The sequence below is a fragment of the Salmo salar genome, chromosome 24, assembly GCF_965601325.2.
Source record: "Salmo salar chromosome 24, fSalSal1, whole genome shotgun sequence".
NCBI classification, from domain to species: domain Eukaryota; kingdom Metazoa; phylum Chordata; class Actinopteri; order Salmoniformes; family Salmonidae; genus Salmo; species Salmo salar.
Genome location: NC_138314.1, coordinates 27,283,685 through 27,311,632, shown reverse-complemented (window position 1 = coordinate 27,311,632; position 27,948 = coordinate 27,283,685). Strand labels below are relative to the sequence as shown.

At 42.2% G+C, this 27,948-nt stretch overlaps 2 protein-coding genes across 2 annotated transcripts in view; one reads left to right on the top strand and one right to left on the bottom strand.

Moving 5' to 3' along the window:
• nr6a1a (nuclear receptor subfamily 6, group A, member 1a) overlaps window positions 1–10,827 on the bottom strand; it is a 140,519-nt gene extending 129,692 nt beyond the window's left edge. The window contains exon 1 of the mRNA XM_014171647.3: window positions 10,599–10,827. Within this exon, the coding sequence (XP_014027122.1) occupies window positions 10,599–10,665 (67 nt within the window). The 5' untranslated portion in view covers window positions 10,666–10,827. The remainder of the gene's footprint in view (window positions 1–10,598) is intronic.
• Window positions 10,828–12,410: 1,583 nt separating this feature from the next.
• Window positions 12,411–27,326, top strand: olm2a (Olfactomedin-like protein 2A). The gene is given in 8 exon segments (NM_001173617.1): window positions 12,411–12,631; window positions 19,535–19,798; window positions 20,548–20,655; window positions 21,099–21,275; window positions 21,417–21,672; window positions 23,470–23,790; window positions 24,045–24,230; window positions 25,840–27,326. Coding segments are annotated over 3 exon segments (915 nt in total). The 5' UTR covers window positions 12,411–12,631; window positions 19,535–19,798; window positions 20,548–20,655; window positions 21,099–21,275; window positions 21,417–21,672; window positions 23,470–23,666; the 3' UTR covers window positions 26,445–27,326.
• Window positions 27,327–27,948: the final 622 nt, after the last annotated feature.

The following is a 27,948-nucleotide window of genomic DNA, read 5'->3' as shown; positions in this document are numbered from 1 at the left end:
AGTTGAAAGTGCTGAGTGTATGTCTTTATCTGCCATAATCCTGCCAGCCCCTTCAGCTCAGCTCTCAGGTCAAGCCCTGGTCAGGGCCACAGAAGATCTGTGGGGGGGGGGGGGTCATTCAGTGCTGGTCGACCGACACGCTCAAAGGATCAACTTCCCTTTCATCATAACAGGGGTCAGAGTTTTACTACCACGCGCTGGGCTGGATAGCGAAGTACACACACACGCACACACACACACACACACACACACACACACACACACACACACACACACACACACACACACACACACACACACACACACACACACACACACACACACACACACACACACACACACACACACACACACCGATGGCTCAGAGGCATCTGACAATAACCATCTTATTACATGAGTACCAACAACTAAGATAAAAGTTCTGGGATCAACTATGTGACACTATAAGGAACATGTTATCTTCTTGATCTTTCTTTTAAGCCTCTCTGAGTCCTCCAGGCTTCTCCACTGGCCAACCATGTACTGTAGAATAGTGTGTGGGGATTGTGAAATGATGAGGAGAGCTGAGGACGAAAGTTTAGAAAGTCCAGATTGTTAACAGATTCCTGCTAAAACTGTCATTGGGAATGTGACTGTGTGTCTTTGCTGTTGATTGTGAAATGACTGTGGCGTCCGAGTCAGTAACATACTGTGCTGTCCTAAATCAGTGCAGATGGTTCAGGCAACAGATTAATGTATCTCTTTCCAAACTAATTAATGAGTGAGAGAGCAGACATACACTACCGTTCAAAAGTTTGGGGTCACTCAGAAATGTCCTTAATTATTTATTTTTTTTGCCCATTAAAATAACATCAAATTGATCAGAAATACACTGTAGACATTGTTAATGTTGTAAATGACTATTGTAGCTGGAAACGGCTGTTTTTTTATGGAATATCTACATAGGCGTACAGAGGCCCATTATCAGCAGCCATCACTCCTGTGTTCCAATGCCACGTTGTGTTAGCTAATCAAGTTTATCATTTTAAAAGGCTAATTGATCATTAGAAAACCCTTTTGCAATTATGTTAGCACAGCTGAAAACAGTTGTTCTGATTAAAGAAGCAACTAAACTGGCCTTCTTTAGACTAGTTGAGTATCTGGAGCATCAGCATTTGTGGGTTCGATTACAGGCTCAAAATGGCCAGAAACAAAGAACTTTCTTCGGAAACTCGTCAGTCTATTCTTGTTCTGAGAAATGAAGGCTATGACGATGCGAGAAATTGCCAAGAAACTGAAGATCTCGTACAACACTGTGTACTACTCCCTTCACAGAACAGCGCAAACTGGCTCTACCCAGAATAGAAAGAGGAGTGGGAGGCCCTGGTGCACAACTGAGCAAGAGGACAAGTACATTAGAGTGTCTAGTATTGAGAAACAAATAATAAACTTGGATTAGCTAACACAACGTGCCATTGGAACACAGGAGTGATGGTTGCTGATAATGGGCCTCTGTATGCCTATGTAGATATTCCATTAAAAATAAGCCGTTTCCAGCTACAATAGTCATTTACAACATTAACGATGTCTACACTGTATTTCTGATCAATTTTATGTTATTTTAATGGACAAAAATGTTTGCTTTTCCTTCAAAAGCAAGGACATTTCTAAGTGACCCCAAACTTTTGAAAGGTAGTGTATCTTTATCAACAGAGATTTATATCAAACATCCGTCACTACTCTATTGTTGATTGCACTTAGTTTGAGGAGCTAATGAGAATAAATGTATCAGTCAGGGGAAGCTGCTCTTTTATCGCCCGTAACAACTCTGTCTCCTGTAGCATTACCCTGGCTCTGATTGTGAGATCCACAGGAAAGGCATCCCTACTCTACATACCAAGTTCAGTGTTTTACAGCTCCCTGTAAACTCATCCTTCACCCAAATTCAAACTCAAATTGAAGACGTTTATGACTCCTGGCTGGCCAACGTGTTGAATATCACAGAGCCCTGACAAAAGCCTGGCCCTAGACTCACGCATCTGCGGTGTCACTGTACCAACTGCCTTGATGTACTTACTGTACTGCCTCCTCCCCAAAAAGCCTTTATGACCCCCCCACACCAACCCCCCTGCATCTCAATACCAGCTGTTAGTTCCCTGTCCATCCCCTAAGGGTTCTGCTTTGTTTTCTGTTGGGCTGCTAGCTGGATGAATGAACAAAACATCTCTGTCCGCCTGCCAGTAACCAGCCTCGTTATTCCTCCTGGCCGGCTCAGTGGCTCTCCTCTAGCTCATGGCTCAAGTGAAGGTTGTAAATACTTTCCTGGGTTGTTTTGGGGTCACCAGAGACTTGGTCATTATTGCCTCAAGATCAAATCAAATCAAATTTGATAGGTCACATACACATATTTATCAGATGTTATTTAAGGTGTAGCGAAATGCTTGTATTAATAGCTCCAACAGTGCAGTAATATCTAACAATTCACAATACACACAAATCTAAAGTAAAATAATGGAGTTAAGAAATATACAAAAAAAACATTTTTTTGAACTAGGCAAGTCAGTTATGAATACATTCTTATTTACAATGAAGGCCTACCCCAGCCAAACCCTAACAACACTAGGCCATTTGTGCGCCGCCCTATGGAACTCCCAATCACGGCCAGTTGTGATACAGCCTGGAATTGAACCAGGGTCTGTAGTAACGCCTCTAGCACTGAGATGCAGTGCTTAGACCACTGCGCCACTCGGGAGCCCCGAAACTATGTCGGAGTGGCATTGACTAAAATATAGAAGAATAGAATGCAGTATATACATATGAAATGGGTAAAGCAGTATGTAAACATTATTAAAGTGACTAGTGTTCCATTATTAAAATGACCAGTGATTCCATGTCTATGAATATAGGGTAGCAGCCTCTAAGGTGCAGGGTAGAGTAACTGGGTGGTAGCTGGCTAGTGATGGCTATTTAACAGTCTGATGGCCTTGAGAAAGAAGCTGTTTTTCAGTCTCTCAGTCCCAGCTTTGATGCACCTGTACTGACCTCGCCTTCTGGATGGTAGCGGGGTGAACAGGCCATGGCTCAGGTGGTTTATGTCCTTGATGATCTTTTTGGCCTTCCTGTGACATCGGGTGCTGTGGGTGTCCTGGAGAGCAGGCAGTGTGCCCCCGGTGAGGCATTGGGAGGTTGCGGGCAGTGCCATTGCTGTACCAGGCGGTGATACAGCCCAACAGGATGCTCTCAATTTGTAAAGGTTTGTGAGGGTCTTAGGTGCCAAGCTGAATTTCTTCAGCCTCCTGAGGTTGAAGAGACGCTGTTATGCCTTTTCACCACACTGTCTGTGTGGGTGGACCATTTCAGATCGACAGTGATGTGTACGCAGAGGAACTTGAAACTTTTCACCTTCTCCACTACGGTCCAATCGATGTGGATAGGGGCGTGCTCTCTCTGCTCTTTCTTGAAGTCCATAATCAGCTCCTTTGTTTTGTTGACGTTGAAGGAAATGTTACTTTCCTGGCACCACTCCGCCAGGGCCCTCACCTCCTCCCTGTAGGCTGTTTCACCATTGTTGGTAATCAGGCCTACAACTGCTGTGTCATCTGCAAACTTGATGATTGAGTTGGAGGCATGCGTGGTCACACAATCAAGGGTGAACAGGGAGTACAGGAGAGGGCTGAGCACACACCTTGTGCAACACCTGTGTTGAGGATCAGCGAAGTGGAGGTGTTGTTTCCTACCTTCACCACCTGGTGCCAGCCCGTCAGGAAGTCCAGGACCCAGTTGCACAGGGCGGGGTTCAGAGCCAGGGCCCCGAGTTTACTGATGAGCTTGGAGGGTACTACGGTGTTGAATGCTGAGCTATAGTCAATGAACAGCATTCTTACATAAGCATTCCTCTTGTCCAGATGGGATAGGGCAGTGTGCAGTGCGATGGCGATTGCATCGTCTGTGGATCTATTGGGACGGTATACAAGTTGAAGTGGGTCTAGGATGTCAGGTAAGGTAGAGGTGATATGATCCTTTTAACTAGCCTCTCAAAGCACTTCATGATGACAGAAGTGAGTACTACTGGGTGATAGTCATTTAGTTCAGTTACCATTGCTTTCTTGGGTACAGGAACAATGGTGGACATCTTGAAGCAAGTGGGGACAGCAGACTGGGATATGGAGAGATTGAATATGTCCTTAAACACTCCAGCCAGCTGGTCTGCGCATGCAAGGATGTGGCAGGGATGCCATCTGGGCCGGCAGTTTTGCGAGGGTTAACGCGTTTAAATGTCTTACTCACGTCAGCCACGGAGAACGAGAGCACACAGTCCTTGAGAGCGGGCCATGTCGGTGGCACTGTGTTATCCTCAAAGCGGGCGAAGAAGATGTTTCGCTTGTCCGGGAGCAAGACGTCAGTGTCCACGAAGTGGCTGGTTTTCCCCTTGTAATCCATGATTGTCTGTAGACCCTGCCACATACGTCTTGTGTCTGAGCCGTTGAATTGTGACTCTATTTTGTCTCTGTACTGACGTTTGCCTGTTTGATTGCCTTACGGAGGGAATTATTTATATATATATATATATATATATATATATATATATATATATTTACCTTTATTTAACTAGGCAAATCAGTTAAGAACAAATTCTTATTTTCAATGACGGCCTAGGAACAGTGGGTTAACTGCCTTGTTCAGGGGCAGAACGACAGATTTTTACCTTGTCAGCTCGGGGATTCAATCTTGTAACCTTTCGGTACTAGTCCAACGGTCTAACCACTAGACTACCTGCCGGAATAACTACACTCTAAGTATTCAACCATATTTCCAGTCATCTTGCCATGGTTAAATGCGGTGGTTCACATTTTCAGTTTTGCGCAAATGCTGCCATCTATCCATGGTTTCTGATTTGGGTAGGTTTAAATAGTCAAAGTGGGAACAACATCCGCTATACACTTCCTGATGAACTCAGTCACCGTGTCAGTGTATATGTCGATGGTATTCTCAGAAGCTACCCGGAACATATCCCAATCCGCGTTATCAAAACAATCTTGAAGCAAGGCGTCCAATTGGTCAGACCAGCATTGAATAGACCTTAGCACGGGTACTTCCTGTTTGAGTTTCTGCCTATAGGAAATTATGAGCAAAATGGAGTCATGATCTTTTTTGCCGAAGGGAGAGCGGGAGAGGGCCTTCTAGCCATTCCGGAAAATGGAGTAGCAGTGGTTGAGTGTTTTAGCAGTGTGAGTACTACAGTCAATGTATTGATAGAACTTCGGTAGCGTTTTCCTCAAATGTGCCATCTTGCTTCATCTCTTAATATCTCCATCTCCATAAACTCAAGTACTGTACCTGCCCATAGGCGCAAATAAATTTGCTTTCCAGTCTGTTGACCGCAATACAGATACAGATCATGGAAAAATACTTGATCGTGTCCTGTGATTGACATATTCAAACTACGGTGTGTCCTGTGATTTCAGTATGATACGTGTATTGCATTGACTAGTGTGTGGTGTTGATACCTGAGGGCTGCTGGTTGATGCATGTGGACCTATTCTCTGCTCTCTGTATCATTACAGGGATGACCAGAGGAATGTGTTGCCTGGTAACGGCACTACTGTCAGTGCACAGGGCCAGGAGGAGCACACAAGAGAGCAGCATTATATTGTGTCCTTCCTAACAGCTCTGCTGAGGCGGTACATGGTCATCACTGGGTCACTGTCATTGTTTGGTTATCTCCTGCCAAAGCATCCTCTTTAAAGACAATGAAGAATCAACAGATTGTGATGCTCATATCATGATCAGTATTGTATAATACTGAAGCAAAAAATATATTTCTAGATATTTGTTAAATATCAGTAAAATCTCAAAGATTTGCTGAATATATGTATGGTGGTGTTTGTTCATTTCAGAAGGTAAATTGCTCACATTTATGCACAAATATACTTTAAATGTGTATTGTGCCTTCTAAAATAATCTTCTACATAGTATATCACATGAATCTCATTTAACAGTATAATAAAGCACTGACGTTACTGATCTCCCTTAGAGCAAATACCTCTCCATATGCCCATTATGCCCATTATTTTCATAAAGATCTGTTTCTCTAATTACTTCTATCCTTTTGTTTTATTCCATTATACCAAACAATGTAATACACTCTGTCATTCCTTTACTATAATTCTGCCCTAAACATAGATTTTTTTTAGATCTCTGTAAAGACCAACTCTAATTAGTCTTAATCTGAGTCATTTCTTCATCAATCACTTCTTGATATTGACTCATAGCTAAATATATTGTTGAATTAAATAAACTGAAGGGGAGAGGGAGTTTCAGCGTCTTGTGTCTTGTGATAGTGGCGTTGACATAGACTGGGAGATTGGAGATGAAGTTAAGATATTGGAGTCGAGTTAAAAATCTCTCTGGTAAAAAGGACTGATGGATCACATCTGCCTGCTGTGCCCCTCTCCCCCTCTCCCCCTCTCTGCTACCCCACCTCCTCTACTGTACTCTTTAATCATCATTCAGCAGCACCACAGGGATCGTATCCTGCCCTTCCTCCATCTCCACCCACAACACAGCTTGACCCCCAGAGAAAAGAAAGCCGCATGGTCCCTTGCCCACCACCCCCGGCCTCTACCACACTGGAGGGCTGACAAAGCACTCTCTTTGACTGAATTGGAAAAAAGCTACCAGGCTCTCTCACCACCCTAAGGCTAAACCACAACAGATCCACACAAACACATTTTCCTATTTAACTTCATGTGAAGACAACTACATTAAAACAGACCTGTTCCATTGATTTGAGGCAAAAGTAGAAGTCCTGACACTTGGTCAATACAGATCAATGGAAATTGAGTTTCTCATGGAATGAATTTAAAGATAAGCCAAGCTATTAGATAAGCAGTAAATGACTATATTTTCACATTCTTCACTTCACGTCAGTGGTGACTGGTAGTACTGTAGTATAGCATGTTGTGCAACAGGGTTCTTGACCAGAGGGATATACACTACAATTAAGATGTGCAGCATAGCCAGCACAGTGCGGACCTGACATACAGTGCCTTCAAAAAGTATTCATACCACTTGACTTATTCCACATTTTGTTTTGTTACAGCCTGAATTCTAAATTGATTCAATATTTTTTTTCGATACACACAATACCCCATAATGACAAAGTGAAAACATGTTTTTGGAAAAAGTTGCTATTTTATTGAAAATGAAATACAGAAATATCTAATTCAAATAAGTATTCTCACCCCTGAGTCAATACTTTGTAGAAGCACCTTTGGCAGCGATTACAGCTGTGAGTATTTCTGAGTAAGTCTCTAAGTGCTTTCCACATCTGGATTGTGCAACATTTGCCCATTATTACTTTCAAAATTCTTCAAGCTCTGTCACATTGGTTGTTGATCATTGCTAGACAACCATTTTCAGGTCTTACCATAGATTTTCAAGTAGATTTAAGTAAAAACTGTAACACGGCCACTCAGGAACATTCCTTGTCTTCTTGGTAAGCAACTCCAGTGTAGATTTGGCCTTTTGTTTTAGGTTATTGTCCTGCTGAAAGGTGAATTCATCTCCTTGTGTCTGGTGGAAAGCAGACTGAGCCAGGTTTTACTATAGAATTTTGCCTGCGCTCAGTTCCATTCCATTTCTTTTTATCCTGAAAAACAAGCATATCCATAACATGATGCAGTCACCACTCTGCTTGAAAATATGGAACGTGGTTCTCAGTAATGTGTTGTATTGGATTTGCCCCAAACATAACTCTTTGTATTCAGGACAAAAAGTTAATTGCTTTGTCACATTTTTTGCAGTATTACTTTAGTGCCCTGTTGCAGGCAGGATGCATGGGACATCTGTATTCTGTACAGGCTTCTGTCTTTTCACTCTGTAAATTAGGTTAGTATTGTGTAGTAACGACAATATTGTTGATCCATCCTCAGTTTTCTCCTATCACAGCCATTAAACTATGTAACTGTTTTAAAGTCACCATTGGCCTCATGGTGAAATCCCTGAGCGGTTTCCTTCCTATATGTGCTTTTCTTTGCAAGGCATTGGAAAACATCCCTGTTCTTTGTGGTTGAATCTGTGTTTGAAATTCACTGTCTGACTGAGGGACCTTACATAAAATTGTATGTGTGGGGTAGAAAGATGAGGTAGTCATTCAAAAATCATGTTAAACAGTATTATTGCACACAGAGTGTGCAGTCCATGCAACTTTTTATGTGACTTGTTAAGCACATTTTTACTCCTGAACTTAAGGGGTTGAAGACTTGACTCAAGACATTTCAGCTTTTCATTTTTTATTAATTTGTAAAGATTTCAAAAACAGAATTACACTTTGACCTTATGGGATACTGTGTATAGGCCAGTGACAAATTCAGGCTGTAACACAACAAAATGTGGTAAAAGTCAAGGGGTATGAATACTTTCTGAAAGCACTGTAGCTCTATACTGGATAGTAGGCCAATATTGTGTTAGTGTGAAATTGTCAATTAAAAAATGAGAGGGAATTACAAAATTAGGTCTTCAAAATAATCTTGAAAAAATTACGAAAATTCAGTATTTATAGTAATTATGATCATGGGAAATGTATGCAATTGAATAGTATCTCAAAAGTATTTAATTTTCTCTATTTTCATTTGAGAGGAAAATGTTCATGGAATATAACATATACTTTCTCTAAACACACACATGTATGTCTTTAAAGTAAAATAACATCAAATGTGAGATTCCTTTAGGGTCATTTCAAATACTCTGATGAGGAAACCAGATATCTTAATAACTATTTGAGGGGGGGACAAACTATTCTACAGGAACATGTCAGGAAAATCAATGTATTTTTGGACACCATTTTTATATTTCCCTTTTCGAAGTATAAGATATACTTATTTAAAAGTGTGTTTTACATTTGCATAATTAAAAAGTGAATTAACCATTGGAAAACTATTTGTAAATCACATGTAAAAATGTAAATGTATTTATATTACTAATGTATTTATTACGAGGTGAAGGCCTAAACAAATTAACACGAATAACACGCCTTAAACTTGTATTTTCTTAATTTTATTTAAATGAGCTACTTTATTTTACTTCAAACTATGTAATAATGTTTATGATCAGTTTATAAGCACAAGTTCTAATAACGTATTATAACTTGTCTTATAATAAAGTTAAATCCTTAAATGTAACATTTATAAATGTATGTAAATCAAAGTGCCACTGAACCCGCCCTAAATGAGCTTTTATTCCCTTATTGTAGGCTATTTGGTGAGTCTCTACATTTATAATTGAAATGTTTGCACACACAAAAAAGATCCAAATCTTATAGAAATGTCCCTGATTAAATCTCAAGTACTCGGTTTAACATGCATTAGGCTAAACCATTAATTAATGCACAGTGGCCTTATGCTTGCCAAAATATGATTCATATATTAGCTGACGGTCCACTGTGATATAAACTTTAACTTCGATCAGACATTTTCAATTACTATTCCTCGTCAATGCGTAAGGAATTTTAATCCTTGAAATGACAATAAATCTTCACACCCACACGGGGGCACGATACATGGCCCTGGTGCATGGATGAGACAGTAATGTCCCTCCCCTGAAATAACGCGTCGATATTTGTAATTTGTCAAATAAATTTGCATGAGAGAAATCATTATTAAACTAAAAATAACCAAATGTATGATGTATATCTTTATAAGGAAGAGTAAATTGTGTCCCCAACATGTACGACAGGAGATCACACATTGTGAAATTATGGATGCAATTTTCTCACCAAAATGTATCAAACAATATAGGTCTATAGATTTCAAACAATACCGCATAGCCAGTCTATCTCTCTTCTGAGAAGTGGTCTAATAACAGATCTAAGACATTTTGCCAAATAGTCTTTCCAATCAACTGGATTCATTTAATAGTTAAAACGCAATGCTTTTGCTCTCTTTCTCTCGCTCTTGCTGCGGTCACCACAAAACATTTCCATTTCCATGTTTTGTGGTGACCAACATAGGATTTTGTGACTAAACCTAATAGCTTAAGGGCGTTCTCCAAGTTCAAAAGTTCACCTTTTACGATCTCCAAAATACCACTGACTTCTCACGTCCAAATAAAAACATTCCTACCTTGGTTCTCAGCAAACGACACTCAAACCAATCACAGTGTGAAATATGCAAGAATCATGACTGACAAACAAAATAAAGTTGTCAGGGGAGCACACATGATCAGATAGTTCCCATAGGTAAGACACATTTTGAAAGGCAATTGACAGCCCATGCACAGGGTAGGCTCCTGTATTTTTTCACCTTATCAAACCCCACTTAGAATAAGTAAAATATTAAGTAGCGTATAAACAGCATTATTAACTATGTTACAATAATTGTATAACAATATATCAAGAACGTAAGGAAATGGATATGCATGTTTGTGTTTTTCCCAATGACTGTAAATGTTTTTTCCACATTAATAGATTCGCATGCATAAAACCTGATAAAAAAAACTTCATCAAATGTAACCTTTAGACTAGGAGGCCTATACTACTGTAGTCAAATGTAATGCTGATGTTTTCAACCACTATTCATTCCCAATAGAATTGGAACAAGGATAGCCCCGACGGCACGTACCGTTAACGGACTTCGCATTGTTTCTCTCTGGGTAATCGAACCCGTTCGTCCTTTCCTCTAACTCCATCCTCCTTCATGAAAGCTGCATGCGCGCCGTTCTATCAGCCGGGCGCCTATTAGCAATATTTTCAATTCGATAATGCAATTAGCTGTCTTCGTTGTGTTGAGACGCTACTGTCTTCACTGGACAGACTGCAGCCCCATGCCTGCTGGTGTCAGTAAGAATAACAGTTCTTCCACACCCCCATACCCACACAAATAATTTACCCTGAACATTACGCAATGACGTACGCGCTGCGGTATGCATTCTGGGTTATGTAGGGTTTGGTCGTCGTGTTTGTAGTTGGTGGTCCTGCATCATTCCGCTGAGTTGGCAATGAGTAGGCAATAAGATTTGTGCAGCAGAACACAATTCTGCTTCAGGTTTTGTGATGTGTTTATAAACATAGAGTAGGATGTAATAACACAGTATTGTTATACAAAGTTTAATTGGATAACGTAAAATGGTCTTCAAGGTTTATAACAAATAATGGCCAAATTAATCAAACAGTGATTGACCATTTTTATTGACTAGGGTGATTCTAGGGGGAAAGTCTACAAAATGTTGTTGTCACGTGTCTGTCACCATTGTATTTTTTGGCCAAAACGGACCTTTGTTGATTGAACTTCGTAGTTTAAAGGGCAATTCTGACACTTATAACCTCATAATCCTTATCTCCAGCACCAAACCACTTTCTACATATGTGAAAACGACGCATTTCTACGTTTTGTAGAAAACATATATAACATAAAAAAGTTATAACGATGACATCATCAAAAGTTTAAAACAGTGATTTTCAAACACTAGGAGATTCGTGGTGATATGGGGAGCAAGAAAAATATTGCAGGTTTTGAAAATCACAATTTTTCTTACATTTAATCCTACCCTGTGGTTTTTTAAGACTTTATCTTTTTAGCCACAGATCAAAGAAACATGCTGTTTCCACATAGACCCTGGTTTGTCGCTGGAGATAATGAATATGAGGTTGAAAAGTGGCGGAGTTGCACTTTAAATGGTTTGTGCCTTGTCATCTAACTCTAATACTAAAGCTACTAATGGAGCCCAAAAAAACGTTTTCGTTATTTTTTTGTGAACTCTCAGGTTTATAGTATCCTTTCTACCCAAACCCATGTGCTTTGATCATGGAGAAAAAAATCGAACATTCTACTGCAATGGGGGTTTGATTGAATTGAGCCCCCTGGTACAAGCCTACCCCAAGGAACACCACTGTGACTGTAAACTTTACAAATAACCAGGAGATGGTGCTGCAACCCTTTCACATTCCACTGCACGTGGCATATCTCCCCTGATCATGTCTTGTTGCGAGCAAGCCGAGCAGCAGTCTGACAACTCTGAACCTTGGGCATAGGCCTACATTTAATATGTGTCAATAAAATATCAAATGGAATGCTAAAATGGTATAGAATAAATGCAGCTTTTACGCGTAATTCATATCCACTGTGCGCCATGCGTAAATGATAATGGTCAGATTTGTCGCAATAAAGGTTTAAAAAGTGTTATTGAATATTAGAAAACTATTGAAACACGTCTCACGTTTGAAATGACTCTAATGCTAAGATTATATTTATTATAAAATGATAAAGTTAATGTCAAGTGTGTATGTAAATTGCCCCTCCCATGTGTGGAGAAGAGAAGATGGGTGGATGATGTTTACTCTTACCGCTGATGCACAGAGCCAAGGACTAGAGTGCAGACAGCGCCTGATCAACTTGTAAAACTGCTTCCTGCGCATATTACAGCAACAACATACACGACGTGGGTCTATGGCAATGGAGCCCTAATATCTCGTGCGAACGTCTTACCTCATGGATTGAATAATATAGTAACCGATCTTCTTGTCATTCCGACATAAAAGGTTGTTATTGGAGGGATTATTTATCTGTCATCAGGCTCCTGGGAGAAAATGTGGAGATTTACGCATTTATTAGCTTGCCTACTGGTGGTGTGTAAAGATGTCACTGCGCAGAGTAAGGTAAGTAATAGGCATGACTTAGTAATAGACTGATAACACCTGTTTGATGCTGCAATGGCAAAGGTAAGGAACTCCACCATGCGTAATGGAACTGGGATTCCTTGTGATAAAATCTGAATAAGAATTTGTAAATCCTGTCCTGCAGCTCTGCTACAGTCGGCGATATGGATTACTGCTGTTCAGATTATATCTGAAAAGCAATGATTTATGCATTCTTAAAAAAAAAAACATTATCACACTTAAAAATCAAAATACATTATTTTCATTAAATTATTGCAAAATTTGCATAGTTCAATTCAAAATAGTTCATTCGTTCACGTGGGTGTGAAGGCCCAACGGTCTTGTAGCATGAGGTTGTTGAAAGGGAGGAGCAGTTTGCATGACAAACAGTAGGCCTACACATAATGTTATCCCAATAATCCATAGGATTTCCAAATTAGAATGCCCATTCCCAATAGCAACCATTGTTTCATATGGCCAGGTGTCCAGTCAGAGATCAATCATTTTGCCTCTCCATGGACACCAATGAGAAATGGCAGCCCTGACTCTCTCTCTCTCTACTTTAAATCTTGAGGGGACTGCATCATGCCTACTACACACCAGCCTTCTAATGTAATTCCGCACATTTGTTGCTATGATGAATAGATGTCATAAATGAAAAATTACATCAGCCTGCTTGGTTAATAAATATAGGCTTTGAATCACCTTATTGCATGTCATCAGACTCAGTAACCATTACATTAGGTTTTCCCAGTGAGCCTTTATGTGTAGGGCCTGATGCCAGATTAAATGTAGGAAGAGATGGCAGTGGCACCCAGTCGGGTAACAGTAATATCTGCCCTGCCTTGTTTGAACAGCTGCTGGACTTCCATAACCCCTCTCATAGAACTGCAATGCTTTGAGGAGAGTCTAATCCCTACTCCCCCATGGTTCTGTGTGGATGACTACTTCCCCCTTGGTCTAGAAAACAACATGGGTACAAGACAAGAGGCACACAAGCCCATGAAGGCTGTCTAGCAGATTTTCTTCTCCTTTGTGCGTGAGAGGAACAGTGTGTGTGGAACAGTTAGAACAATGAGTACAGGTGTCATGTGTTCACATCATGGTATTAGTTTTCTTTCAAGAACAGTGGAATGTAGTGTAAAATTGCGTTAGCAGGACTCTAAAAATGATAATCCCTTATTATTACCCTGATCATCAAATGTATTGAGGGTGACCTGGAGGAAAGCCCAGTAGGATCACTAACAAGCTTGTGATTGATTTTAACATGGTTCTCTCTGTTCTCTGTGAGACGTCTCATGTGCCTGGCTTCCCTCTTCCCCATTCCGTCCCATTGGACACATCCTGCCCAGCCTACAGTGTCATGGCCCACTGGTGGCACTGAGATGATTGCGAGACAAAGCCAGCTCAGAGGAGGACACAGACGGTACAGTGCAATGGCATGGGAACAGGCGTGTGCACCTGCCCCTTGTTTTGGTTGTAAACAAGGCCAGGAATACTGCCGAGAGGTCAATGAGAGGACGAAGAGAGAGAGACGGAGAGAGAGAGATGTAGGGAGGAGACAGGACGCCCCCCTGTCACAGTAATGAACTAACAAGCCTGTCCCTGGGACTTAATGAATAAATGAGATTCAATGTGTTAGACGGTCTGTCTGAAGGTCTCAGTGGCCGTGGCCTCACTGCAGCTGGAAGAGGGCTTTGATTCTGAACAGCAGGAAATGAAGGAGACAGTGACACAGACCGTAACAGCAAACAACAAGCTATCTTCCCTTTTCTTCTGAGCGATGTGATGTAAGAGAAAACTAACACACATTTATAGCTGAAAGCTTAATTATTAGTTCTATTTGTCTGAGCTCTTTATCTAAGGACGCTCCATATAGAAAATGGCTGCCAGAGGACCACATGGTCAAAGGGAAGTATGTTTCACCCATCCTCTACACCACCTGCCTTCCACCTGCTTTTCCAGTGTGCATTACTGTATGTCTCCTTGTGCCTGACTGCTATGATGTGAATCTGTGCCCATTGAGGAGCCAGCAGGGTCTTGTTGTTAGTTCCACAACGGAGAGAGAGGATGTCTCCTTCAGCTGGCAATTTCTCCCAAGCAGCATCCATCACATCCAGGGTCCATCACTGTGTTTTATGGTTGGAAAAAAACATCCAAATTAAGAGAAGGTTTGATGCAATTGTACAATCATGTGGAATATTATACAATGATCTATGTTTTTTCCTAAAAGCAATCTATCAGTTCCATCTATATACCTATCCAGTACGCAGTCACCTGTATACCTATCCCTTTCAACACCTGGCTCCCAAAACAACAGCATCTGGGGAGGAAAGCAATGACAACCAGCTAATTCCATTCATGACTTTGGTTCCAGACTTGCCCTGATAATACAAAGATAACAGTTTACAGATAAATAATCTTACTGTAACACAGATTGGCTAACTACCCCCCCCCCCCCCCCCCATCTCTTTCTCTTTCTCTTTCTCTCTCCTCTCATCTGGATCAATCAGTAGTAGCCACTGAAGATAACCAAAAGGCTCATAGTGTGCTTGGTCGTACACATAAACAGCTCTAGATGGAATGTGGATGTGTACCCCCAAAAGAAACAAGTGCTCAGTAAGCTTGTGTCCAGCTAATTAGCGTGCTAGTGCTAATGCCCGTTTCTGTTCAGGTTAGGGACAGCAATTTCATGGTTCATCTCCAGGCTGAAGGCTTAAGTTTCCCCCTGTAGTCCAGGTTCAGATTTTCAGTGGCACAGTAAGACTGTTTATCATAAGCACTACTAAATAGATTAGGAATCAGGTGGACTTTCTGGCCAAGAATTTGGACTCCAGTTTGGTCTGTAATGTTTAGACTGGAGAACAAGGTGATAAGTCAAATAATTTAAAGGGTCTTCATGGGTGAAAAATTATCTTAAAGTCAAGCTAAGTCAATATTCTACTAGCTGTTGTAAAGACCTAAATTGATGCATTAGGGTAATACAATTCCATCTTATTAGATGGTGATTTTGGGGTGAACTTCTCTTTAACCTTTTTCCTAACCTGAAATATCATCGCTTTGATTTAGTAAACAGAAAACCCCTTTCCAGACATGTAAATACTGTGTGGAAGCATTTCGCTACACCCGCAATAACATCTGCTAAATATGTGCATGTGACCAATGACATTGGATTTGACATGGATTGGATTCAGCCCTATCACTCTAACAGTCCTACTACATCTACTAATGGAGGAGTTGTATATATCAGCTTACCTCAGAAACAGCTTACTGAGTTGAGAGTCTTTGCGATGGACAACTGACCTGCATCAGCGTCTGTTCTTGATCTATTTACAGTCAGATCCAGAATTATTGTCACCCTTGATAAATAAGAGCAAAATATAGTGTATAAATCATCATTTTAGATAATTTAAAAAATAAACAAAATCTCTATATTTGAGCAATTGTATTAGTATAAAATAATATAATTTCCCCTTTTTTTGCAAACAATATAGCTCAGTATTTCTATTAGTAACTTTCTACAGTCTTTTTTGCTCATCTTAATCAAGGGTGACAAAAATTCTGGACCTGACTGTGTATTAATACAAGTTTCTGGAAAGTAGCCTACATAAATGATCTTGTGTGTTAAAGCTACAGAGCCCTTGTTAAGTCCACATGCCTTAGGCCTAGTAACAACATGCAGCTGGCCTGAACAATTAGACAAAATCTACGGTCTGAAACGGACATCCTTGTTTATACGGACCAAGGTTAGTGTTACAGTAACAGTGTTAAGGCCATCATAGAATAACATTGGTTTTCTGTGTTTAAAGATAAGACTAACAAGCTCCTGGAATGTGCCAGCCATTGTGTATAATGAATTTTGTTTTTAACAATTGTAGACACAATTGAGGTTTCACTTAGTCATTGTCACTGTAAGAGTGGCCGCAGCCTTCAGTGAGTTAGTGATCTAATCATGTACTGTGGTCTATGGAATGTGTGTGAATGTGAAGCCATGCAGTTGGGTCCCTTCCCCCTATTGTACAGACAAGAGTTTGTCTTTGGGTCCTATTCTTTTGACCTGAAACTTGACCGCTCTCAGAGGTCAAAGGCTCCAAACTCAAAGCATACGTTAAGCTTTTAGCAGTCTCAATTATGAATTATCTGAGGTCTGTTGTCTGCTTTCATGCTGGAAGTTCTCTTGGCATGGGATGCTAAATGAACAGAGCGAGGACAATAATGGTTCGCATAGCCAATATAATTTAGCTTTCTTTATAATTAGGACAGTGGACGTCCATCTTGCTCCAGTCTGTGTGTACAGTTGACAGGGTTGAGAGGGAGGAGCCTATAAATTAATGGTGTGTTCTATGTCTTCCCTCTTAATCAATACACAAAATCACAAACACAGGTGTCTTGGAGGCAACCCAGTCAAGCTGGAAGGAATTTCACCAGGTTTGCCATAGTACTTAGTACTTGAAGCATCTTAAGCTCATGTTGCTAAGGAGCAGCCTGGGTTTGGCTCGCCTGCGTCTTGGGTGGAACAATAACGCTCAGTGGGGCTGTGGGCACAACCCCTCCAAGGGAACTTGAATCTGCTAATCCACTCTGTTTTCATGTGGTTCTAGCATTTGTCAACCCAACCCACTGCCTTTTTCACTTGACATGGGTCAGGAATGGCCGGCCACTACGTACACAGGGGTCTTGCCCAATAATCAAAGACCCCTCTGAGTGTAAGTCTGCAGTAATGGAGGGTACTGCCCCCCAACCCACTCGTGTCACTCAGGCTGCATTCCTCCACTAATGAGCCCACCCCCTCCCTCCACCCACTCCTCTCCCTACCCTCACCAGCCTGCAGGGTCTGGCCTCCATAAACATTCTCACTCTCAGAGAACCCTCAGTAACTGGACATGAACGCACTGTTACTTAGGGTTGATGCTCTAAGCTTGGGTTTAGGTTGTTCTTTACTGACATAGACAAGCAGACTTGCTCTCCACAGGTATCTGCCCAGATCTACAGTTGACCTGCCCAGTGCAGGTTGGGTGCAGGAGGAAGCAGACAATTCTCCCCTAAATACCTTGATTGAGTGCACAGTTGAGACGTTTATCCTGTCTTGATACAACGTGGCAGAGTAAGGGCACAGACAGACAGAATATCTGTAATGCTGCATTCTTGTGCTGCTGTAAGTGGTACCACATGTGGGTCTGCCTGCCCCAGGGTTTATAGAGATTCATGTGGGTCTGCCTGCCCCAGGGTTTATAGAGATTCATGTGGGTCTGCCTGCCCCAGGGTTTATAGAGATTCATGTGGGTCTGCCTGCCCCAGGGTTTATAGAGTTTCATGTGGGTCTGCCTGCCCCAGGGTTTATAGAGATTCATGTGGGTCTGCCTGCCCCAGGGTTTATAGAGATTCATGTGGGTCTGCCTGCCCCAGGGTTTATAGAGTTTCATGTGGGTCTGCCTGCCCCAGGGTTTATAGAGTTTCATGTGGGTCTGCCTGCCCCAGGGTTTATAGAGTTTCATGTGGGTCTGCCTGCCCCAGGGTTTATAGAGATTCATGTGGGTCTGCCTGCCCCAGGGTTTATAGAGTTTCATGTGGGTCTGCCTGCCCCAGGGTTTATAGAGTTTCATGTGGGTCTGCCTGCCCCAGGGTTTATAGAGATTCATGTGGGTCTGCCTGCCCCAGGGTTTATAGAGTTTCATGTGGGTCTGCCTGCCCCAGGGTTTATAGAGATTCATGTGGGTCTGCCTGCTCCAGGGTTTATAGAGATTCATGTGGGTCTGCCTGCCCCAGGGTTTATAGAGTTTCATGTGGGTCTGCCTGCCCCAGGGTTTATAGAGATTCCAAAATCTCATTGGAGGAAGATGACAGGTTAAGCCCCCTGGAAAGAGGGTGTGAGAGGGAGCTGGGCCCCAGAAGGTGCTGGAAGATGAGCTTAGCATCAATACAGTGCAGCAACCCTCTGGCCTCTACATGGGGAGATGACCAGAGAGAGCACTGCCAGTCACAGACACCAGCAGAGAGACAGACTGAGAGAAAGGCACTTGAGAACTACTGTGACATCTTAAGTTCTCTGTGAAATGAAGGTTTTGCACGTCATCGACCTCCTGTCAACAACAAACAAACGTTAAATCAGATTTGCAATAAATGTATGATATAGAAATGTCAAATTTATGACTGAGCCTAAATATGAAACCCATAAACACTTCACTTTGATGACTGTCTATAATAAAATATGTATTGTTTATTCAATGTTTGTTTTTTGTTATTTATCTGGAGTGATTCTGAGGATGATGTCAGTAGAATGAGCTTGCACATGGTCGGCCAGAGTTCTCTCATTTTACACCATGTGTGGGGAGTGCTGGCGTCCGACACAGCTGGGGATAAGAGTTAATGGCATTGCGTTGGTCTCAATGGCTTTCATGTGCTTCATGACGGCTAGTGTTCAAAGAAGAGGAAGCATGTGGTTAATGTCCCAAGATCACTTTCATTCCCATGCTGTTGTTTCCCTCCTAAGAAAATGTATGTATTATTCATAGAATGTCCACCAGGGAGGGAGTCATTCAGAATATTGGAACAGCTCTCCATAGACTGCTGTGAGAAGAAAACCCAAGCTCAGCGTATATTTTAATGAATCATAATGTTCACGGGGTGAATTGATATAAAGTTCAACCCTGACCATTGATCACTATGAGTTGCTTTCTCAGAATGTCTGTCAGGATTTGTGATAACTGATCAGGCTCCAGACTAGCCCTTTTACATTCAACCCCACGCTGTGACATCATCCCAGGCTGTGATGCCTACCGTAGCTGAGGGACAGGAACCATGTCCAGCTCATTACACGTCAACAATGCTTTTTTTCAATTAGTGTTATACAACATTTCAAATCAGTCCATTTCATCCACTCTCTTCAACTCTGTCTCCTGTCAGATCTTCGGGGAGACGGAGCCAGTGCGGATGACGTCGGAGGGCTCAGACTGTCGCTGTAAGTGCATCATGAGGCCGCTGAGCAAGGATGCATGCCAGCGTCTGCGGAGTGGCAGCGTGCGCGTGGAGGACTTTTACACGGTGGAGACAGTCAGCTCTGGATCGGACTGCAAGTGTTCCTGCACTGCCCCCCCCTCCTCCCTCAACCCCTGTGAGAATGAGTGGAAGATGGAGAAGCTGAAGAAACAGGCCCCTGAACTGCTCAAGGTGAGTTCCAGCAGTAACAGACACAACTTAGTGGTAAAATAACATTAGAACTGTAAATGTTGGTAGTAAAATCACTTAATTGACTGGGTAAAGACCGTGACAGAGACCCTGATTGCATGTGTGTGGTTTGGTCTTGAAGATATACTGTACATAACCATGGGAGAAGCAGAAATAGGATATCCTTATAATTGTTCAAATTAAAGCGTTAAAATATCCCAGGTTGTTGCACAGACACTTTTCCATGAGCTCACTGGGTTCTCTATCTGTTGATAACATCTCAGCACCTCTCAGGATGTACGTATCTGAAGCACACATACATTTTTCACTGGAAGTGAAAGGAGAGGAGATGAGGCATGCTATGCGCCACATGAAGAGAAGAACCAGAACCAGATGTGTGATCTGACTGGGTTTAGACATAGCCATGTCTTATAAGGAATACATTGAATTGCATTACAAAGGAAAGGCTCAAAATAACTTTTGGGGAGGGCTTTTAATGCAATATGAGAGCAAAATTGTTGCAACACTGGATTTGTAGTTGGCAGGTGTCTGATTCATGACTGAGAGATGAGGGTAGTATAAAGCAGCACCCATTGTTAAGTCAATACTTTTAAATTAAAATAGGCGTGGGTGGTTTTAGGTGTTATTGAAGTCACATACTCAATTAAATGTAAAACCTGTCAACATATTTTTCTGCTTCTTTATTATGTTTTGTGCTAATACTCTCCTCTGTGCTGTGTGTGGGTGTACAGCTGCATTCCATGGTGGACCTACTGGAGGGGACGCTGTACAGTCTGGACCTCATGAAGGTTCACTCCTACATCAATAAGGTGGTCTCCCAGATGAACACACTAGAGGAGGTAAGGACCAAAAAAACAACGTCCTCGTAGAGTACAACAAGTAGCACAATAACAAGGACATAAAACAAAAACCAGGGAATACTAGGTTTGCATGCCTTCCTATATACTGTATGTGAGTGTATTTGAGTTATTGCCATTCTAGCTGTATATGGTCCTTATGCAGACAGAGAACTGATTAAATGGTTTGTGATTAGATACCAGTAATTCCCCCCCTAAACGGCATGGTTACAGTATCCACAGAGATGTCTTTAACCCCCACAGCTATTCACTAGTCAAACAGGAGAAGATGAACTAAAGGGGGAAAGAGATTTGTGTGACTGGTTCTCCCAGGTTTTGTGTTTGTAATGTTTTTACCAAAGCGGTCTGTTTTCGCTAACAAAGTTATTTGCATTTGGTTGGTACAATGGACTGGCCGGATTCTTAGAACACGTCTGTTTCCCCAGACAATCAAGACCAACCTGACTCGGGACAATGAGTTTGTAAGGGACAGCATGATCACTCTGACTAACCAGTTTAAGAGGTATGAGAACTACTCCAGCATCATGATGAGCATCAAGAAGCAGATCTCCAGTCTGGGCCTTCAGCTACTGCAGAAAGACCAAACAGAGACCAAAGCTCAGGTAAGTGTGTCTCTCAAACACACACACACCCACCACACAAAAGCTTGCTCACAAATTACACATCAAACACACAAATCAACGTTCACATGCCCGCTGACACACCATAAATCACAGGCTTGAATTGAATGTCAATGTTTACAGGACACCAATGATGAGAAAACCAAGGACACCGTAAAAAAAACTAAAATAAAGCCCCCTTCATCCAAGCCCCCTCCCAAGCCGCCCAAGGAAAAGGTCGTAAAACCTAAAAAAGAGAGCACCAAGCCTGGGAAACCTGTCAAGCCTGACCCCACAGCCAAGGCCAAGGTGGCAGGGCACCAGCCGGGGGTAGTGAGGGGCATCACCTACTACAAAGCAGCCAAGGTGGATGGGGTCGAGCACGGCACAGGTGGTAAAGGTGAGAGAACAAGGGCCGATACAAGATGGCGCCGATAGACATGGTCGCCCTGTTCATTGCTCCTAAGAAACTTTGCACAAGCATTTCCCTACACCCGCCATAACATCTGCTAAATATGTGTATGCGACCAATACAATATGATTTGATTTGATAAAGGGGGAGAGTTGGACCACTCAGTATGAGCATGTGTATGGAGCCCACTCACCCCTAAAGTCAACATTGGGCTGTGACTTCAGCTGAGTTAGCAGCACTCAGCCAGCTTGTATGAGATCATCTATGTGCTGTTCTAATGTTCTCAGACCCTATTGTGATTGTTCTCAACTAAACCAATTCAAATAACTAAATTGTACTCTTGGATCTGATCTACATTACATTATGCTGGATCAGCATTACACCAGACTGTATTTCAGATTCCCAACCCAAATGGATGTTGTACGTCTCCATCGCATATTTTCTTTTTTTGTGTAGATCAAGCCATTCAAATTTGAATTAAATATGTTGTTCTTACACACGTGTAATAAAAGAGTGTAAATCTTAGTACTACTCTTGGCATCTTGGAAACAGTAAAACAGTGAATCCTTCACCGTGTAGATCACCAGATCCACAGTACAAGATTTATCCTGCTGTTATTTCCAACCAAGCAGGGCTTGGGCCATCAGAGGATCGAATTGCATGCGTGCATTCAGCGAGCATTAAATAATACATAGAGCTAATGGAATGTCGTTTCAATGGAACATTGCCACATCCATGACATGCCTCAGCTTCACTCCTCGCACACAATGTGTTGTGGGCCCTCATCACTGTGCCGATGAAAGCTGACAAAACATTTCCTGACTCCTTACAATCCTTATTGAATAGATACTGTAGGTATGCTAGGTTTGCTCAGGGCGCAAATGCACATATGCCGTCAGGTCATGTGTTCTGCCATGCCAAGCTGTTTTGCCATACTTTGGTGAGTGCAGCCACACTTGTCAACCCAGTGAATCGATTCAGCTTCATTTCCATAATCTCTCACAAAGAGTAGTTTGCCTTTATTCAAAGGTGAATGTTAACCAGAAGTCTTGCATCTATTAGATAAAGGGCGATGTGGCTTTTGAAGTATCAAGCAACACATCTTCTCTTTCACAACATACTTTAGAGACCTACAGCACATTCTCCTATCTATGCTGCCTGACTGACTCCTAAGCTGTCCCTGACTCCCTATCTTGTTAGGCCTTCAGTAGATACATGTGGTCAAGTAGTGTGCACGGCTAGCACCCTGAGGTTCAGAGTGCGCGTGTGGTGCAGATGTGCTGCTTATGTAGCAGGCAGAGACGTTTTATCTCACGCATCTGTCTGGCAGCTAAGGAAGTGAGAGTATGAGTAACAGAGGGGATCAGCCTCAGGCTGGCCCAGTCCTCCTGACACTGTCCTCTGTTCTGCTATTCTCTCTCCATGGCCAGGGATAAGAAAATGCCATGTGAGGGCTGTGGAATTCTGAATCCAAACAGAGAGGCAGAGACAGCGGGACAGACTTGGTTACAGAGGAGGGGACAGAGACAGTGAGAGGAAGCTGGCATGCTCTGTGTGCTATATAACTAATGCATTCCCCTTTGATGTGGCCCCTGGAAATCTGTGGTACTGTACAGTGTCTGTCTCTCTGACAGAGGTCTCAAAAGCAGCTCATACAGGGCCTTTTTGATTAATTAAGCCAACTAATTCTAATTAAAACTAGTAAAGATAAGGACCCTCCAGACTTTGAATTTGAGTCTAACTAAATCCCATGGCCTACTTTCCAATACTTGTCTTTATCCTCAGACAACGCTGCCAAGACTCACACCATCCACCACGTCAAAGAGACACACTCTGAGGACGGAGGTGCTGAAATTGTCCTGGAAACCATTGAGGGAACCACAGCTGAGCCAACAACTACCAAAGAAATTGCTACCACTACCACAACCACCACCACTACCACGAGCACAACAACAACGGCAGCAACAACAGCCAGTACTACAATGCCATCCGCTACCACCACCACCATTGTAGCAAGAGTTGAAAGGCTAGACAGACCAGCCCCCACCATCATGCTGTTCCTAGACAACTCTGACAACAACAGCCGGCCAATCCTACACAGAGCAGGTAGCCTGACCTACACAATTACCTAGTGTAGTGTGCATTATACTACACCATATAACAACTAAGTGTGCTCATTGACAGCAATAGAGACAGTCAGTGCTATGACTCTGTCCAATTCAGTAACGGATAAACATGTAACGTTTAGCTGCCAGAATATGTGTGACCGTGAAATTGGATGATTGAAAACTCATGCAGGCCATTCTTCATCCAGTTTTCTGGTAGTTTCTGTGTTGACTGTATTGTACTGTACTTGGCAGGTAAAATCCTGGACTGTGAGGGGACTCTGGCCTCTATTGAGCTCCCAGAGAAGCAGCACAGCTATGGGCGGAACGAAGGAGCCTGGATGAAGGATCCCCTGGCCAAGGACTCAAAGATCTACGTCACCAACTATTACTACGGCAACAACCTGGTGGAGTTCCGAAACCTGGACAACTTCAAACAAGGTGGGCATGGCATAGAAATTGAATACTGTTATATCATTATAATTGTTAATTATTTTCTATTATTTTCAATTTCTATGGCGCATGGGGTTTCAACTGTACATCTATGGAATGAGATCAGTGTAACAGTATTATAGTCTCTAATGATCTGTAGTGACCCATGAAATGTAGTGAGTAGAAAGTGACCCATGAAATGTAGTGAGTAGAAAGTGTCCCATGAAATGTAGTGAGTAGAAAGTGACCCATGAAATGTAGTGAGTAGAATGTGACCCATGAAATGTAGTGAGTAGAAAGTGACCCATGAAATGTAGTGAATAGAAAGTGACCCATGAAATGTAGGGAATAGAACGTGACCCATGAAATGTAGTGAGTAGAAAGTGACCCATGAAATGTAGTGAGTAGAAAGTAACCCATGAAATGTAGTGAGTAGAAAGTGTCCCATGAAATGTAGTGAGTAGAAAGTGACCCATGAAATGTAGTGAGTAGAAAGTGACCCATGAAATGTAGTGAGTAGAAAGTGACCCATGAAATGTAGTGAGTAGAAAGTGACCCATGAAATGTAGTGAGTAGAAAGTGACCCATGAAATGTAGTGAGTAGAAAGTGACCCATGAAATGTAGTGAGTAGAAAGTGACCCATGAAATGTAGTGAGTATACACTACAGTAGCTCGAGACTCAAACATGCAGGTTTAGTTGTAATACTGTGCTTTTCATTTCACACAGAAAGTCTCCCCCCCCCCCCCTCCTTCCTGCACTAGTACTTGGTGAGAGAAATAGGATTACTCCTCTTAACTGACTGGGGAAAATGATCTCTCCCACTGGACTGGCCTGGTTGATTTAGAGGTGTTTGGACAGAAGCTTTTTTTAACTCACATCTTACAAAGCGTGAAGAGATTTTGCTCTGGTATCCAGTAGGGTGGTGAGTTCACAGCAGTGTGCGGATGACTAGGTATCTCTGTGAGTGGCTGTGATCCCTGCCTAGGCTGACATGTGCCTCCCCTTTGAACTGGCCAGAGCTGAGAGGGATTAGAGAGGCATGGGCTGGGGCAGAGGGTGGTTCTGCGCTAACAGGTTGTTTTTGTCCTTCACTGCAGCTTCATTCATTATCTAAATCACACTTCCTGAGGTGGAACTGTTAGAGAGCGATGTGACCAGATATGATCATGACACTAATAACAGGAAATCTGTGTGGACAGTGGGACAGTCAAACAGAAACTAACCAGTCTCTCATGTGAAACCATTATATATTAATTTATGGTATAACTATTAAACACCTCAGTGGCACCCACAATTACTTTTTTTTTACCTTTATTTAACTAGGCAAGTCAGTTAAGAACAAATTCTTATTTTCAATGACGGCCTAGGAACAGTGGGTTAACTGCCTTGTTCAGGGGCAGAACGACAGATTTGAACCTTGTCAGCTCAGGGATTCGAACTTGCAACCTTTCGGTTACTAGTCCAACGCTCTAACCACTAGGCTACCCTGCCGCCCCTGACTGTACATGACTGTACATGTGTATATATAAGATGGCATGATGTTAGCATACTGTATGGGGGGTAACATGATATGCAGTTAGTTTCTCAGTAAACATCCCTGTATATGGTCCTGTTAGGTCGCTGGAGCAACCTCTTCAAACTGCCTTACAACTGGATCGGCACGGGCCACGTGGTGTACAACGGAGCCTTCTACTACAACCGAGCTTTCACCAAGAACATCATCAAGTACGACCTGAGGATGCGCTACGTGGCCGCCTGGACCCTCCTGCATGATGTGGTTTATGAGGACACTACCCCCTGGAAGTGGAGAGGTCACTCGGACATTGACTTTGCCGTGGACGAGAGTGGGCTGTGGGTGATCTACCCTTCCATGGACTATGACTACTCCCAGCAGGAGGTGATTGTCATCAGTAAGCTGGACCCTGGAGATCTGTCCATGAAGAAGGAGACCACCTGGAGGACGGGCCTGAAGAGGAACTCCTATGGGAACTGCTTCATCATCTGTGGGGTGCTGTACGCTGTGGACGTCTATAACCAGAAGGAAGGGGAGGTGAACTATGCCTACGACACCCACACCAACTCAGAGGCTATCCCTCACCTGCCCTTCACCAACGAGTACGCCTACACTACCCAGATAGACTACAACCCCAAGGAGAAGGTCCTGTATGCCTGGGACAATGGACACCAACTCACATATAACATACACTTTGTTGACCAATGAGCACAGGTGTTTTATGCTCTGGTAAAGTATCATCAGCACCATGACAGGGTCGCCATCCCCCATAGAGATAAGAGAGATGGTCAGTAATGGACAGTCCAGCAGCACCCATATTGGATTCAGCAGCCAACATTCCTCTTTCATTGCATGCTCACCAAGACACTTGACAGCATACCATGCGTCCCATACACAACAATGCTCCTCGTCAATGTGGGCACTGTGTTGGTATGTTATTGGAAATCACAAACTGCTCATTTATTCCTCCCATTTGATTTTTATGGCCCATCAAGCTCCATCCTATCACCTAGCACTTTGATCATCTGTCATTGTCATTTCAGGCCTATTGATGGTTTTGTTTTTTAACATGTATACATGATGTTGGGTACTGTAGTGTTAACTGTTGAAATTGTTTATTTTAGTGAGGATGAGGGATACTTTGAAAATATATGAGCTGACAAACACAATATACATGAGTTTCTAAACTTAGGATTTTGTACTCGCTTGTAATTTACCAGAAATGTATGCTTTATATTTACATTGTTGTTGCTTTACATACATTTTGTATAAAGTAATATGTTCATTTTTGTCTTAACGAAGAGTTACAATTGTTGCTGCTCGTAACATTTACACGTTCACGACATGTTATAATCATTTTGGCCTATTTATAAACCACCACCCTTTAGGAAATGAACTGTCATGGAGGTCAATTGTGTAAATGCATACAGATGTACAGTATTGTCTTAAAGGAAATATAATCCATGGACCTCTATGACAGTTTCAGCTTCACGGTAAGTCAGAAATGATTATACCTGTATGTAGTACATGTACTGCTGTTATGGAGAGTTATGAAGACCGCTAATTCAAGTAAAGCTTTGCCTAAATATCTTTTGAGCATTTTATTATCATATTTGATTTGTTTCGAGAAAAAAAAAAACTTTAATTGCATACTTATTCTGAATCTATTTTGATAGCTTTGTTAATAAGTGTACACAGAAATGTGCACGGCTAATTACAGCACTGCAATGTATTCATTTGTAATGTCGTGGTGTTTGATACACAATTTCTGACAGAAAGGATTATAAGTGGAAATATTATACCACACACACAACCCGTTGTGCTTGTCTCTGCTATGGATGAAATAAACAATTCCAGTTTTATATATCTGCTGTGAGAAGTCCAAATCCATGTGCATAGACAGACCCACTGGAAGCCATGGGGAGCAGGACTACCATTCCCAGTGTTATGTGTTGACAGGATGCAGAATGACTCAATGATTCCTCTTGAGTTTTTTGTGTGTGCTTAACTCTCTCCCTGACTTGTGTTTTGTTCCAGTACAAAGGTCACTCAGCACTGCTTGATTGGGAGTGCACTAAAGGAGCCGGCCTGTCCTGAGGTCATGGTAACAAGGGCAGGGCAGGATGAATGGCTGGCTCGGGATGTGAAACTGTTTAGCTTTAAGCTCCAAGCCAGGCAATGCTGGAGGGAGGAGTGGAAATGTAGCATAAGA